Source organism: Embiotoca jacksoni, unplaced genomic scaffold, assembly GCF_022577435.1.
Source record: "Embiotoca jacksoni isolate LCO1_2020_lvr unplaced genomic scaffold, fEmbJac1.0.p SCAF_20, whole genome shotgun sequence".
NCBI classification, from domain to species: Eukaryota; Metazoa; Chordata; class Actinopteri; family Embiotocidae; genus Embiotoca; species Embiotoca jacksoni.
Genome location: NW_027185341.1, coordinates 9031928 through 9047673, shown reverse-complemented (window position 1 = coordinate 9047673; position 15746 = coordinate 9031928). Strand labels below are relative to the sequence as shown.

Genomic DNA, 15746 nt, shown 5'->3' with positions numbered 1-15746 from the left:
TGGTAGACGGTAGAATTCATGGTTCCATTTATCACAGCAAGTCTTCCAGGTCCTGAAGCAGCAAAACAGCCCCAGACCATCACACTACCACCACCATATTTTACTGTTGGTATGATGTTCTTCTTCTGAAATGCGGTGTTACTTTTATGCCAGATGTAACGGGACACACACCTTCCAAAAGTATTTTCCCAAAAGTCTCGGGGATCATCAAGATGTTTTCTGGCAAAAATGAGACGAGCCTTAATGTTCTTTTTGCTCAGCGGTGGTTTTGGTCGTGGAACTCTGCCATGCAGCCATTTCTGCCGAGTCTCTTTCTTCTGGTGGAGTCATGAACACTGACCTTAACTGAGGCAAGTGAGGCCTGCAGTTCTTTGGATGTTGTTGTGGGTCTTTTGTGACCTCTCGGATGAGTCGTCGCTGCTCTCTTGGGGTAATTTTGGTCGGCCGGCCACTCCTGGGAAGGTTCACCGGTGTCCCATGTTTTCTCCATTTGTGGATAATGGTTCTCACTGTGGTTCTCTGGAGTCCCAAAGCTTTAGAAATGGCTTTAGAACCTTTTCCAGACTGATATATCTCAATTACTTTCTTTCTCATTTGTTCCTGAATTTCTTTGGATCTCGACATGATGTCTAGCTTTTGAGGATCTTTTGGTCAACTTCACTTTGTCAGGCAGGTCCTATTGAAGTGATTTCTGGATTGAGAACAGGTGTGGCAGTAATCAGGCCTGGGTGTGGCTCGAGAAATTGAACTCGGGTGTGATAAACCACAGTTAAGTTATGTTTTAACAGGAGGGGAAAACACTTTTTCACACAGGGCCATGTGGGTTTGGATTTTTTTTTTTCTACCTTAATAATAAAAACCTTCATTTAAAAACTGCATTTTGTGTTTACTTGTGTTATCTTTGACTAATATTTAAATTTGTTTGATGATCTGAAACATTTAAGTGTGACAGACATGCAAAAAAAATTGGAAATCAGGACGGGGGCAAACACTTTTTCACATCACTGTGTGTATATATATTTAGGTATTAAGCTTTCAAAAACACAAAACGAGGGTCGCTGGTTGGGAAACTATCAAGAAGTACTGCAATAAAGGTAGTTCGGTGTCTTTTTAATGAAAGTATAAAAAACTGTTTTGGGAGAAAATATCCTGCACTGCAATTAAAAATCAAGTTTGTATCTAAAAATTTATAAGCTGAGAATCAAGTTATTTGGATCACAGTTTTGTTGGTTTTTGTCTCAGACTTGAGAATTTTGCTTGTGTCACAAAAGGTTTCAGTCGATAATCAGACCTCTCTGGCTGAGAGTCAAAAACTTTTGTTTGCAAGTAGAGTTGGAAGTAATGGGCTAGAAACTTGCTCTCAAAACTGTTTTTTGCATTCAAAAAATACACAAAAGTAACTTTAAACTGCACTTAACACACACAAAAAAAAATGTGTGTGTGTGTATATATATATATATATATATATATATATATATATATATATAGCCACAAGCAGCAATAATCAGGATCCAAGGAAATTGAATGCAATCAAGACAAGAAGCACACAAAAGTAAACCACATGCACACATTGCTGTATTTGTGCACAACTGGATTTGAACCATTGATCTTCTGGTCTCCAGAGATGTTGACTCACAGACTGCACCCCAGGGAGACATGCTTTTGCACGAGCGCATATTAACTTGAGGGAAAGATATCGCATGTGCAAAAAAAAAAATGCACATATCATTCTGAAGACGTCAGGTGTATTGTGGCGATGTCAAAGGCGTGGTGGTGCAGAGGTTAGCACCGTCACCTCGTAGCTGGAAGGTTAAGGGCTCGAGCCCTGCTCAAGTTCATTTAAAAAAAATCCTAAACTGCAATCTCTCATTTCAAAGGGTTATTTCTGTGATCAGGTGCATCCTGTTTGCTTAAGTTATTTTAACAAAGTGCCAGAACCTGCGAGTCCACTTGGGGCTGATGAAATGTATTGAACGGAGTTCAAAAGAGTACAGGCGTGCACATACACACAGTTCACGCTGCGTGTCAGCAGGAAAAGAAAGCATGGAAGGAAAAGTCACGTACAAAATAGAAGGGGAACAACAAGTAAGATGGGTCAGGCCAACCTGCTATTGAACCAGAGATCTACTCCTTATTCTTACAAAGGCATGTACTGTATACTGTTATATGACTGGTCCGCTGCATGCAGGAATGAACAGCCTCTACCTATAAGTCGGCTGGTGATCTTGTAACTTTGCTTCATTTTTAGAGCGTGTGACAGTAAGATCACATGACAAGATAAGACATTGAAGGGATATGGATTTGACCAAAACTGAATAAATATTCAGTGGTTATGATCAGGACCGATTTTTAGTTCAAATAAAGCACTAAGTGAAAATTGTATTAGTGTGTAATGTTTTATGGCATGTTTTTGATGTGGAGATGTTTGTCCTCTAAATTACTGACTGCAATCTTATTTCAAATGCGTTCTCAAGGGTTAAAACGCATAAAGTTAGAAAAAGGTTCAATAAAAAAATAAAAACAAACACATTTTCTGAGACAGTATGTGTTGCTATTGTATAAATGTTGTACGCAAGAAGAGCTGGCGCAGCCCCGGCATTAAACCTGGGATTGCTGTCGTAAGAGAAGTGCTGTTTAGAAGGCAAGCATCTTAACTACTTCACCATTGGGCCTCTTTGACACGGAAACGGAGAAGTAATTCTTACAGCTTCGACCCATAAATCAGCTCATGATTTTTGTTTATATTGGCTTTATTTTGAGAGCATAAAAACACAAGAGTGAGATAGAAATATATTTACTACAAGTAGTTTGGAGTTCCTGCAAAAGTTGAATCTTTTCAAAAGAAAAATTAACAACAAAGCTGATTTTAAAAAGCAGCTTCACGGTCAACTTTGGATGTGAACCTCTGAACTTTTGCACCATAGACAGGAGTCTTACTGGCTGTACTTCAATGACTGTGACAGAGTAAAAGTATCCTGTCCGACCAATGAACTCTAATGAGGGTCTGAGTTTAACAGATTTGGGTAAATAGTATATTATAATTTGCTCACTTCACAAATCACCAACAGACTCTGAGGTCTACTTCTTTTATAATTGTTTTCCGTACCTCTTTGCTGTGACTTGAATGAAGTTATTTCTTTGATGTCGTTGTTGTGCCCGTTTGTACCAGAGAGCTGATGAACTGACCGCTAACCTGCTAACATCAACCGGCGAGCTTTGTGCCAACTAGCTGCTCAACACACTCCACTTCCATGCTGCTGCAGAAAGCTGCAAAAGTTTTTGAATTTTTGTCTGTATTTGTTTTTATGTTTATTGCTTTTTAGTTTCGTTTTAAGTGTTTGAATCGTTCGTATTTGAGTTTATTGCTTTTGTTTTACACTCGTTTTTTTTTTTTTTTTTTGGGGGGGGGGGTTGCATGAGTCTTTTATTTCTTTTTTAAGTTTTTTTTATTTGTTGTTGGCTTTTGGTGTGTGCATTTTCAGTTTTTAAATCATAACCCCCAGGATTCACTTCACCTTCAGTCTCAGGTAGAAAGAGTCAAACATGTTTGTTTTCTGCTGGTGCAGCTTCCCGGTGAGTCAGCTGACATGTGGGTTACTCAACAGGTAAATGTGCAACATCAGGATTGATTGTTCAAATCCCACCTTGTCCTTTTGATGGTGATAATTTGTAATTGACCAGACAAAGAATGGGTTAGACAGACGCTTTTATTTTTTTTTCTTTCCTCCCCCCTGAAGGATTCGGACGCGTCCCCATATCTTTTCTTCAAGTGCGGAAATAAAACGTTCAAAGTTTTCTGGATCCGACTGAAATCCACGTTGGCCTACATGTTGTGAGTGTTCGAGGACGTAAAGCATATGTCTTGCAAGAGAGCCACTAAAAACAAATGGAACGTTTACAATTAGTCATAATGAGCCTCCATTGAATATGTAGCCACCATTTGCGCTCACAAAGTTATTGCGTTCTGCTGTAATAAAAAACAACAACAACTCAACACTTCCTTTATCATTTCAAATTAAAAGCATTTTAGCGTTTTATTAGACAGACACCCATAATTTCTTAAAAAGGTCGGAATAATCCAGAACAACCGTTTCAAACAGGGTTATTTTAACAAATAGTGACGGACTTGTGAATTGACCATGGGTTTGCACTGAGCCAAAGTTTTGTCAGAAAGCAGAGGGCGTCCTGAAAAAAACATTCAACTCTGTAGGCCATATGGATGATTCCAAGCAGATTGGTGGTGCAGTGGTAAGCACTGTGGCCTCTCAGCAGAAAGGTAAAGTCTTCACACCCCACCTAGGACTTAATCCCAACTTAATCTAAGTTGCCCATAGATAATTGGCAATTCAATTTGGGGGAACTGAAGTAGTTTTTGTTGTCCACACTTACAATACTTCTAACAGTCAAAATGTTGGTGATAAAACTATGAAAGAATTCACGTAACATTCGGATGATGTCGGGGGGGGGGGGGGGGGGGGGTACCCACAAATATTTTTGGTGAATTCTGAGCAAACGTTTGGAGAAATAGAAAAAGGTTGTGCGTACAGTACTCATTAAAAGAAGATTTGATGTCACTGCAGGCTCACAGTTTGACCAAACTTAACCCCTTTGAAAACATGATATACCAAGTATCCAAAGGATTCAGATAGTGTAAGAACAAACCGGTTTTGAGATAACTGCATCACATAAAGGTATAGTTGATTGTCACAGCGCCACCCTCTGGTCAATTTGTGTCATTGTTTGCACCTGATTAGTGGGAGCAATTTGCAACCTACATGCCGAATTTTGGTGAGTTTTCACTGTATGGGTTTTACTGCACAGTCACTTTTACCCGAGAAAAAGAAGAAGAAGCCATTTGGGTACTGGACTGGAGGCTGTGGGAGTACAACTATGTCTGTCAACATAATACAAAAACTAAGCAATTGAACCCAAATAAACAAAATCAAAGTCAGGGGTCACTGGGAAGAGGAACAACATATACATTTGAGGCTCTGTTGCAATATAGACAAACAAAAATCTTCACACTTCAAACACACGATCCTCCCAAAACCAAACGAAACCGTCACCTAAAGGTGTCCACGATCACCTACCTGAGCACCGAAACCAACTTCTTTACAAACTCCCAGGAGGCTGACGGCCAACAGGTGAAGGAGAACATGAGCTGCCACTTTGTTTGAGTGCCGGAAACACAAAAAGGAAACCACACTGATAAAGAAGTTTAGACAAATCTGTGTAGGACTTAAACGATTTAAGGGAGGAGGAGGGGGGTGGGGGGGTGGGGTTAAATCTTTGTAGGTCGAGTGAACATTTCTAATGATGTCTGCTCAGGATAATATTTCCTTACGGTTTTCGGATGAAGCTCCACGTGGCCAGACAGGTCCAGCTTCATTTGAGAACCGAACTCATGTTGGGTGGTCGTTGGAGAGTGAAAACACGGTGTGGAAATGCCTGATAGTTTCACACTGACGTAGAGAAAGCAGAATCAGTCATATCTGTCAAACAACTGGCGGCCACACTCAGTATTAATACCTGTCAGCACTGACTCATTGCGTGGTGACGGTAAATGGGAGCTTCGGGCCCGATTTAACTTTGTGACGGATTGTTCAATACTTTAAAATGAACCCGCTTCGGTTCAAATGAGTAAAATAGTTTGCTGTTTTTGTCAGATTGTTGCATTAAGACACTTCAACCTGATGATCCACTAAAACCCTTAAAGGCACACTAACGCGTTACATTACAGGCTGTAAAGTTCCAAACCAGGACTCAACAGGATGTGATCATTACATCCATTTTGACAAATGTTAAAAAAAAAAAAAAAAGATTTTTAGTCAATTTGTAGAAAAAAAAAAAACATTTATTTTTTATTAAAATTATCGAGAATGTCAAATAATAATAATAATAATAATAATAATAATAATAATAATAAAAAACCGCCAACCACTGAAACACATCCACTTTAAAGCAGTCTGTGCGTACTGAAGCTTAAAGTCAAGTGTCCTTCTCAACAGTTCAACTCAAATCTTGTTTTCATTTTCTTTTTTTTTTTTCATTATCAAAGCAGTTAAAAGTGAAAGGATTGCTTACACAGGCACTATACTGGTCTTTTACTTTGTATATACATGTTTGTGCGCGCGTGTGTGGGGTGGGGGTGAGGGTGGGGGTCCTCCTCACACTCGAGGGGGGGAAATCCCGGATCAGACAGCAAGTTCATATCCAAATTAGCTTCCAATGCTGAAATACAGGCCTGCCTCTCTCTCGCTCATCCTCAAACCGAGAACTCTCCCGCCGCTTCTTCATCTCATCCTCCGGTAAGTGATCTCTCCAAATATTGTGTTTGAGCCCGCAGCAGCAGCAGCAGCAGCAGCATGGATGGTGTGCTGTCAGTGGTGCAGGTGGGGGTGGGGTGGGGTGGGGTGTGGGGGGGGGGGCAGTGAACCTACTTAACTCAGCATTACTGCCGTTTCTAATGAGCACGAAGGGGATAAACGCGGGAGGTTGAAGGCTCACTTGGAGCTCTTTGGACACCAGAAACACTGTTCCGCTCCGAACACAGCGGACGTGAACTCTCAGGTCACATTTAAACACATCGGAGACGAGATATGAGCGCAGAGAGATGAGAATACTGCTGTTTAATGGTCTCGCTTTCTACGGAAATAAGCACTTTTATGATGGAAATCGGCGGCTTGCGAACACATATTGTGTTGTTGTTTTTGTGTGGTTTTTTTTTAATGATCGTTACAGCCTGAACTTTCTGTATATTCTATCTAAAGAAGACAGCGAGTGCTGGTCACTGAGGTGTGACTCAGGTTTGTGTGAGTGAGAGCAGCGCAGGGCGGAGGAGCTTCAGATCTGGGTGTCTTTCACACTTCGCTGACTCCGCGCTCGACAGAGCAAAAGAAAAACTGTGTTTGAGAACAAAAAGGCCTGTTTTCTGAAAGGATGGACACGTGCGCGCTGCGGCCGGGCCGGGATGTCGCTGGCGGACCCGTTCAGCTGCTTTCCCAGAACCGATCTTACAAAAGACATACGAACACTGAAGGAGATGGTTCTGGACAGAAAAGACACGACTCCAAAAAAATAAATTAAAAAAAAAAAAAAGCCTCACAATTTGCTTCTGTCATCTTGCACAGTTAAAACATTGCTTACACATCATACGTTCCTTCTCTGTAACCAATAATGACCAGAACTACGAAGCAAAACTGATCTATCATGCAGTATCCCATAATATATTATAGTCAATTGTATAGTACTGTACAGCGCACTAGAGTACAGTGTAATGTAGTCTAACATGGCCCTATATAGTACAGTATATAGAATAGCACAGCATTATATAATATACTACATCATAGTAAAATATGATGTACTATAATGCTTTATAGTATAGTATGAAATAGTATATGATGGTATTGTAAAATATATCTATACTATAGTGCTGCACAGTGTTACTATAGAACAGAAGAGTCTTGTACAATACAGTACAGTACAGAACAGTATAGCATAGTACAGTACAGTACATAATAGTGCTGTACAATACAGTATAGTATAGTATAATGCTGTAACTGAAAGCATATTAAAGTAGTGAATAGTGTTATATAATGCAGGACAGTATATTGTAGTATATTATAGCATTATGCTGTATAGTATATCATAGCATGTTACAGTATAGTACAGAACAGTGTAGTACAGTACAGAGTAGTGCATAATTGTATAGTACCAAATAGTACAGTCTAGAAAAAATACAGTATAGTAGAGAATAGTGTAGTGGTATAGTAGAATATATCTATACTATATATATATATATATGTACTATATACAGAATATAGCATAGCGTGGTACAGTTGCTTTTACTGTAGTATATGGTAGTGCAGTGTGGTACAGTATAGTACAGAATAGTTTTACTCCGTATAGTTTAGTACTAGGTAGACCGCACAGTATGGGGCAGGGTGTGTGTATATCTGGTTTATGAAGTGTGACCACCCTTATTTCAACAAACACAGGAACTCATTTGACCTTTTTCGACTCGTTCAGACTCGTAAAATGTCAAATTAAAACCTCCTCATACACGTGACATGACGTGCTCAAAATGGACAACAGTATTTCCATTCTGCCATATCCATGCCGTGACACTTCTTATCAACCTGTGTGTGTGTGTGTGTGTGTGTGTGTGTGTGTGTGTGTGTGTGTGTGTGTGTGTGTGTGTGTGTGTGTGTGTGTGTGTGTGTGTGTGTGTGTGTGTGCGCGCGTGTGTCTGTCAGTGTAAGGCTCATCAAGGCCGATGGCTACAAACTGCTTTGACGATTTGTTCTGGGATGGCTTGGTCAAGAAGTGTCTGCACTGCGACGTGGTATGTCGGCAACCACATGTCGTCAGCCGATGCACCACTTACTGCGGTGAGTACACACACACACACACACACACACACACACACACACACACACACACACAGACATAAGGACCAGGGGGATAAAAAAATACAAATATAAAATATTTCGGAACACCCGACTTTCCTCCTTGGAGGTGATTCATTCGTTCATCCAAAGATTACAAACACTTGATGAGCACCAGCAACACCAGAATAGTGAAACTCTGAATGTCCACCTCTCCCACCCCAGAGTCCGCCCTGTGCAAGGCTCTGCCTGGCCACTTCTACGACGTGCTGCTGAAGAAATGCTTGAGGTGTGCCGACATCTGTGGCAAACACACGGCTGAATGTTCCGAGCACTGCCAGAGTGAGTACCGACCCCTCGGACTCACTTTCTCTCTCTGTTGTTGACGAGGTTTTCAGAAAGCGAGATGGCCGAGCGGACCGGTTGAGTCGCGAGGAAGTGAACAGTGTCGCGTGTCGAACTGGTCCGAATCAGAGCCCGACCGACGTATCGTCTCTCTGATTTTATCAATCAATATTGGCTTAACACGGATACAGTGAAGGAAATTATTATTTGATCCTTTGCCGATTTTGTAAGTTTGCCCGCTGACGAAGAAATGAACGGTCTGTAAGTGTAATGGCAGGTTTATTTTAACAGTGAGAGACAGAATATAAAATAAAAGACACCTGTCTCAACTCGTTACCTGTATAAAAGACACCCGCCTCAACTCGTTACCTGTATAAAAGACACCCGCCTCAACTCGTTACCTGTATAAAAGACACCCGTCTCAACTCGTTACCTGTATAAAAGACACCCGCCTCAACTCGTTACCTGTATAAAAGACACCCGCCTCAACTCGTTACCTGTATAAAAGACACCTGTCTCAACTCGTTACCTGTATAAAAGACACCCGCCTCAACTCGTTACCTGTATAAAAGACACCCGCCTCAACTCGTTACCTGTATAAGACACCTGTCTCAACTTGTTATCTGTATAAAAGACACCTGTCTCAACTTGTTATCTGTATAAAAGACACCCGCCTCAACTCGTTACCTGTATAAAAGACACCCGTCTCAACTCGTTACCTGTATAAAAGACACCCGTCTCAACTCGTTACCTGTATAAAAGACACCCGCCTCAACTCGTTACCTGTATAAAAGACACCCGCCTCAACTCGTTACCTGTATAAGACACCTGTCTCAACTCGTTACCTGTATAAAAGACACCCGTCTCAACTCGTTACCTGTATAAGACACCTGTCTCAACTCGTTACCTGTATAAAAGACACCCGTCTCAACTCGTTACCTGTATAAAAGACACCCGCCTCAACTCGTTACCTGTATAAAAGACACCTGTCTCAACTCGTTACCTGTATAAAAGACACCGTCTCAACTCGTTACCTGTATAAAAGACACCCGCCTCAACTCGTTACCTGTATAAAAGACACCTGTCTCAACTCGTTACCTGTATAAAAGACACCGTCTCAACTCGTTACCTGTATAAAAGACACCCGCCTCAACTCGTTACCTGTATAAAAGACACCTGTCTCAACTCGTTACCTGTATAAAAGACACCTGTCTCAACTCGTTACCTGTATAAAAGACACCCGTCTCAACTCGTTACCTGTATAAGACACCTGTCTCAACTCGTTACCTGTATAAAAGACACCCGTCTCAACTCGTTACCTGTATAAAAGACACCCGTCTCAACTCGTTACCTGTATAAGACACCTGTCTCAACTTGTTATCTGTATAAAAGACACCCGTCTCAATTCGTTACCTGTATAAAAGACACCCGTCTCAACTCGTTACCTGTATAAAAGACACCCGTCTCAACTCGTTACCTGTATAAAAGACACCCGTCTCAACTCGTAACCTGTATAAAAGACACCCGTCTCAACTCGTTACCTGTATAAAAGACACCCGTCTCAACTCGTTACCTGTATAAGACACCTGTCTCAACTCGTTACCTGTATAAGACACCTGTTTCAATTCGTTACCTGTATAAAAGACACCTGTCTCAACTCGTTACCTGTATAAAAGACACCTGTCTCAACTCGTTGCCTGTATAAAAGACACCTGTCTCAACTCGTTACCTGTATAAAAGACACCTGTCTCAACTCGTTGCCTGTATAAAAGACACCTGTCTCAACTCGTTACCTGTATAAAAGACACCTGTCTCAATTCGTTACCTGTATAAAAGACACCTGTCTCAATTCGTTACCTGTATAAAAGACACCTGTCTCAACTCGTTACCTGTATAAAAGACACCTGTCTCAACTCGTTACCTGTATAAGACACCCGTCTCAACTCGTTACCTGTATAAAAGACACCCGTCTCAACTCGTTACCTGTATAAAAGACACCCGTCTCAACTCGTTACCTGTATAAGACACCTGTCTCAACTTGTTATCTGTATAAAAGACACCTGTCTCAACTCGTTACCTGTATAAAAGACACCCGTCTCAACTCGTTACCTGTATAAAAGACACCCGTCTCAACTCGTAACCTGTATAAAAGACACCCGTCTCAACTCGTTACCTGTATAAAAGACACCCGTCTCAACTCGTTACCTGTATAAGACACCTGTCTCAACTCGTTACCTGTATAAGACACCTGTTTCAATTCGTTACCTGTATAAAAGACACCTGTCTCAACTCGTTACCTGTATAAAAGACACCTGTCTCAACTCGTTACCTGTATAAGACACCTGTCTCAACTCGTTACCTGTATAAAAGACACCCGTCTCAACTCGTTACCTGTATATAAGACACCTGTCTCAACTCGTTACCTGTATAAAAGACACCTGTCTCAACTCGTTACCTGTATAAAAGACACCCGTCTCAACTTGTTACCTGTATAAAAGACACCCGTCTCAACTCGTTACCTGTATAAAAGACACCTGTCTCAACTCGTTACCTGTATAAAAGACACCTGTCTCAATTCGTTACCTGTATAAGACACCTGTCTCAATTCGTTACCTGTATAAAAGACACCTGTCTCAACTCGTTACCTGTATAAGACACCCGTCTCAACTCGTTACCTGTATAAAAGACACCCGTCTCAACTCGTTACCTGTATAAAAGACACCCGTCTCAACTTGTTACCTGTATAAAAGACACCCGTCTCAACTCGTTACCTGTATAAAAGACACCTGTCTCAATTCGTTACCTGTATAAAAGACACCTGTCTCAACTCGTTACCTGTATAAAAGACACCTGTCTCAATTCGTTACCTGTATAAGACACCTGTCTCAATTCGTTACCTGTATAAGACACCTGTCTCAATTCGTTACCTGTATAAAAGACACCTGTCTCAACTCGTTACCTGTATAAAAGACACCTGTCTCAACTCGTTACCTGTATAAGACACCCGTCTCAACTCGTTACCTGTATAAAAGACACCCGTCTCAACTCGTTACCTGTATAAAAGACACCCGTCTCAACTCGTTACCTGTATAAAAGACACCCGTCTCAACTCGTTACCTGTATAAGACACCTGTCTCAACTTGTTATCTGTATAAAAGACACCCGTCTCAATTCGTTACCTGTATAAAAGACACCTGTCTCAACTCGTTACCTGTATAAAAGACACCCGTCTCAACTCGTTACCTGTATAAAAGACACCTGTCTCAACTCGTTACCTGTATAAAAGACACCCGTCTCAACTCGTTACCTGTATAAAAGACACCCGTCTCAACTCGTTACCTGTATAAGACACCTGTCTCAACTCGTTACCTGTATAAAAGACACCTGAATGGATGAATTCACGGCGCACAAACTGCGAACGTCAAAGAATTTTGATGAACACTTCCTGCTCAAGTCCGTGATCGATGTGCACGTAGCATTGCTCACAGAAACGTCCGTAACTCAGGCGCTAACTTTGATGAAGTTATGTAACTTTGAATATTAGTCACGAAGGTTATCGTCGAGTGCTCCCTGCACATAACAGTGCTGCACTCAGATTATATAAAGAATATCAGCCAGTATATTGACATTAGTATTTTATTTTATTTTTTTACTTGTAGTGCTTTCGTCAGAATCTGGTTTGAATGACTAAATACGTTTACAGGTTGTACACTACAATACGTTTGTAATATAAAAACAACCTGATTTTGAACTGGTTAAAACTCCAAAATGTGAAGTCCAATAGAAAATACCAATCCAGCCCTTCTCCCCCCTCCCCCACCCCCCCGTCCCCCAGCGGTGTCCACCAAAAAGCCCCTGTTGGCCGTTACCGCACGCATGTCGAACTCCAGAGGACCCGCAGCGCTGGAAGACTCCGCCATCCTGCTCTACTCCCTGCTGGCTCTGAGCCTGGTGCTGCTGTTGACCAGCTTGTCTCTCGCCTTGGCGGTCTTTCTTCGGCGACGCAAGGTCGCCGCCTCCGAGCCGGGACCCGCAGAGGGCACCGACCACAGGCAGGAGTGTGCGGTCCAGCCCGGCCAGGAGCTCGGTTTCCCGGGCAGACAGAGCTCCAAAGGTGAGCGCGGCGTCGGTACGGCCGAACGCCCCCCCCCCCCCCCCGGGTCGGTGCGTTCGGCGAGTCGTTGCAAAGCGGTCAGTTGTGGACGGTTTTCTTTCTCCCCTTTGCAGATTACGCACCGAGCTATCCTGCAAACCGCGAACCGTCGGACGACTCGATCCCGACGGAGACCTGCGTGTGCGTCCACTGTTTCCCCGATCTGACGGCGCTGGGCCAGACCAACGGCAAGCCGCTGAGAGCACCTTTCTCCTTCTACCAGCCGGCCGTCCTCCAGAGCGCCCGCATCCACACCTCCTCCGACCAGGAGGTCTACGACGGCGCGGCGGTGCGATGACGTCCATTGACAGTCCAGTATCTCAAGGGGCAACTGGAATGGGTGAACGCGTCTCTGGCAGCCTTTTTTTCAACAAGAATCCAGTTTTCCCAGCGCGCAACAAAACATTTAACCATTTAGCTTGTCAAATTTGTAAAAACATTGGTTGTAAAAAGGTTAGCGTGTTCATTCAGATACCAAACAAGCGCTCGGTCAGCAGCGACAGTGATGGGAAGGCATCAGTTACAATTCCTTTCTGAAAAGCCTTTCCTTATTAAAAAAAAAAAAAAAAAAAAAATGGCAGGAAAGCAGGTATGCAAATGGAAAATTCCTTAAAGTGTAGTTTCTTTCAGTATTTAAAGTGCAAGCGTCGCTGGACACATGTTCACGTATCGGGATCATATTCTCAATCGGGGAGGGATGACTGTCCTCTAACACAGTACTCCACGTTAGGACGCTGACAAAGACGCGTGAGGACTGATGCTGCGCTTCGTACTTCTTCATATTGGACTTGTTCCGTTCTGTAGTTTCTTTTGCACGACACGCAACACGCAAACCGAGAACACAATATCTGTAACGCACGAGCCCGCGACGTGATTGTAGTCTGGGAACTCCGTTTGCGTGAAGGTTCGCTCAGCCGCGCTGAAGAACGCTGAAGAACGCTGAAGAACGCTGAAGAACGGGCCAATCGGCGACCGGCGGACGCCGAAGTCAAGCGCCCGTTGCTAAATGTAGTTCCGACGATAGCGGACACCTTTTTTTTTTCCCCCCAAGAAATGCCGCTCCGTACGTCGTCCTCGGGACACGTGGCATTTTTTGGGTGCCCTTCTATATTAACACCGGGCGGCCGGACGGCCACACGGAGAAAAGTCAGGAAAAGTTGCGACGGTGATGTTCGTTGGTCTTCCGCGCGGTGTGATTGGTTGATGGCTTCACTCGCAGCGTGAAAGCCCGGAAAAATCCACTTCTTTCTAAATGTCCGGATGAAAACAAAACAGTTTGAAAAATATTGACGTTCTAATTACGCGAGAAAAAAAAAAAAAAGTTAATTTCCCAGTGTATAAAGACCTAACGTACCAACGGCACAAAAAAAACCAACCTAGAGGTTATGGTCACGTATCCAAAGTCAACAATGGCCCGGTAGCGTGTGGTTGCCAACAGTCAGCTCGGGTGATACAACCACACTCCACAACGTGCTTTCAGAAAACTACAGCAGAGACACTATTTGCTCGTTCAAGTTGGTGATCTTCAGTCTGGACACATTTGCTTGTTGCTTTTCCACCACGACGCATGAAACACAACGTACACAATAAAAGACTTCGCTGGAGAACATCGTAGGCAGTATTAGTCCAAATCCAAGAAGACGACAGCAGGAAAGGTGAAAACAACGTGTATTGAGAACTTCTTTCCTTCAGTCTCACTGGTGGAGGACTTCTTATCTGCCACCTGATCGTGCACGCATCGGTTCTCCTGATTAAATAAATCGGTAAAGCGTCGAACACGAGCTCGTCCGGACACGTCGTTTTCACTGATTTAGCGTCTCTCCGTACTCCATGAATGTATCCCGGGTACCAAATGTGCTTTAATCACTGCCGGGTTCGTTTGAGCTTCTCTGTGCAGAATGATGAAGACATACCAGCGTTTCTTGGTGACATCACGCCCGCTTTGGAGTCCAATTAAGATTGGGAACCTGAACATGACAAATACTTTCCTATTTTTTTTTTTACAGGTGATGATCAGTTTAATAGAAGAGGAGCAGATGCCGTTTTATCCTGTTCAAATCATCATCCGTGTGCTTTTACTCACATAAATCCTTCTGTCGAGTTCTGTCGGACCACGGACGGATAACTGGCGACGTAGCACAAAAGCTACGTTGCTATGGTTACCTACAGGTTGGCTCAACTCATCCATTCTTCAAATAGCAACGTGGAATTATAGAAGCACAACCGGAAGAGGACTCGACAAAAAAAAAAAAAAGTCCCGTTACATAATGGATGATAATAAACAAATAAATAAAGCGGCACAGGCGTGTTTACAGATATAGATTTTTCTTTATTTGAGTGTCTTTGATCACTGTCCAGTTCTTGCAGCAGATACATGTGTGTGCGAGGAATGACTGACCGGCTCAAGACAAGGTTTTTTTTTTCTTTTTTTTGTCTTCTTCTGATTATGTCCCCCCCCCACTCCCCCCCCCCCCCCCCACCGCAGCTGCATCCAGCGACGTGAAGAAGAACTAATCGGAGCTCTTGAGGTTTCACCATTTTGTCTCTTACATACAAACTGTACATATACACTTCGACATACATCATCAACATGTGGAAAAAAGATCCTACCAAACTGTGATACCCAGCTCAGACGGCATGCTGAATGCAAGTACTGATTCAGTACACGGACATACGGTACATACGCACGCGCACGACACACGTGCATACAGACGGGAACACGCACGCACTTTTCGTTTTGTCTTTTCTTTTTTCTTTTTTTTGAGTCTCTTTTACACGCCATGACACGTTTTATACAAACACACCTACGCTGAGTTGTTGCTGTTGTTTTTTTTCTTCCCCACATACGGGTGCACGCACAC

General features: G+C 42.7%; 1 protein-coding gene across 2 annotated transcripts; it reads left to right on the top strand.

The window, feature by feature from the left end:
* The first annotated feature begins 6202 nt into the window (after positions 1-6202).
* On the top strand, positions 6203-15281 carry LOC138202271 (tumor necrosis factor receptor superfamily member 13B). 2 transcript variants are annotated; one of them, XM_069156146.1, is made up of 5 exons: positions 6203-6308; positions 8256-8390; positions 8613-8729; positions 12568-12846; positions 12960-15281. In XM_069156146.1, the coding sequence occupies exons 2-5, from the start codon at positions 8276-8278 to the stop codon at positions 13181-13183; spliced, it is 735 nt and encodes a 244-aa protein (XP_069012247.1). In that variant the 5' UTR covers positions 6203-6308; positions 8256-8275; the 3' UTR covers positions 13184-15281. The 2 variants fall into 2 exon arrangements, with proteins under 2 accessions (XP_069012247.1, XP_069012248.1); XM_069156147.1 differs by lacking the exon at positions 6203-6308 and having other exon boundaries at positions 7844-8390.
* The last annotated feature ends 465 nt before the right edge of the window (positions 15282-15746 follow it).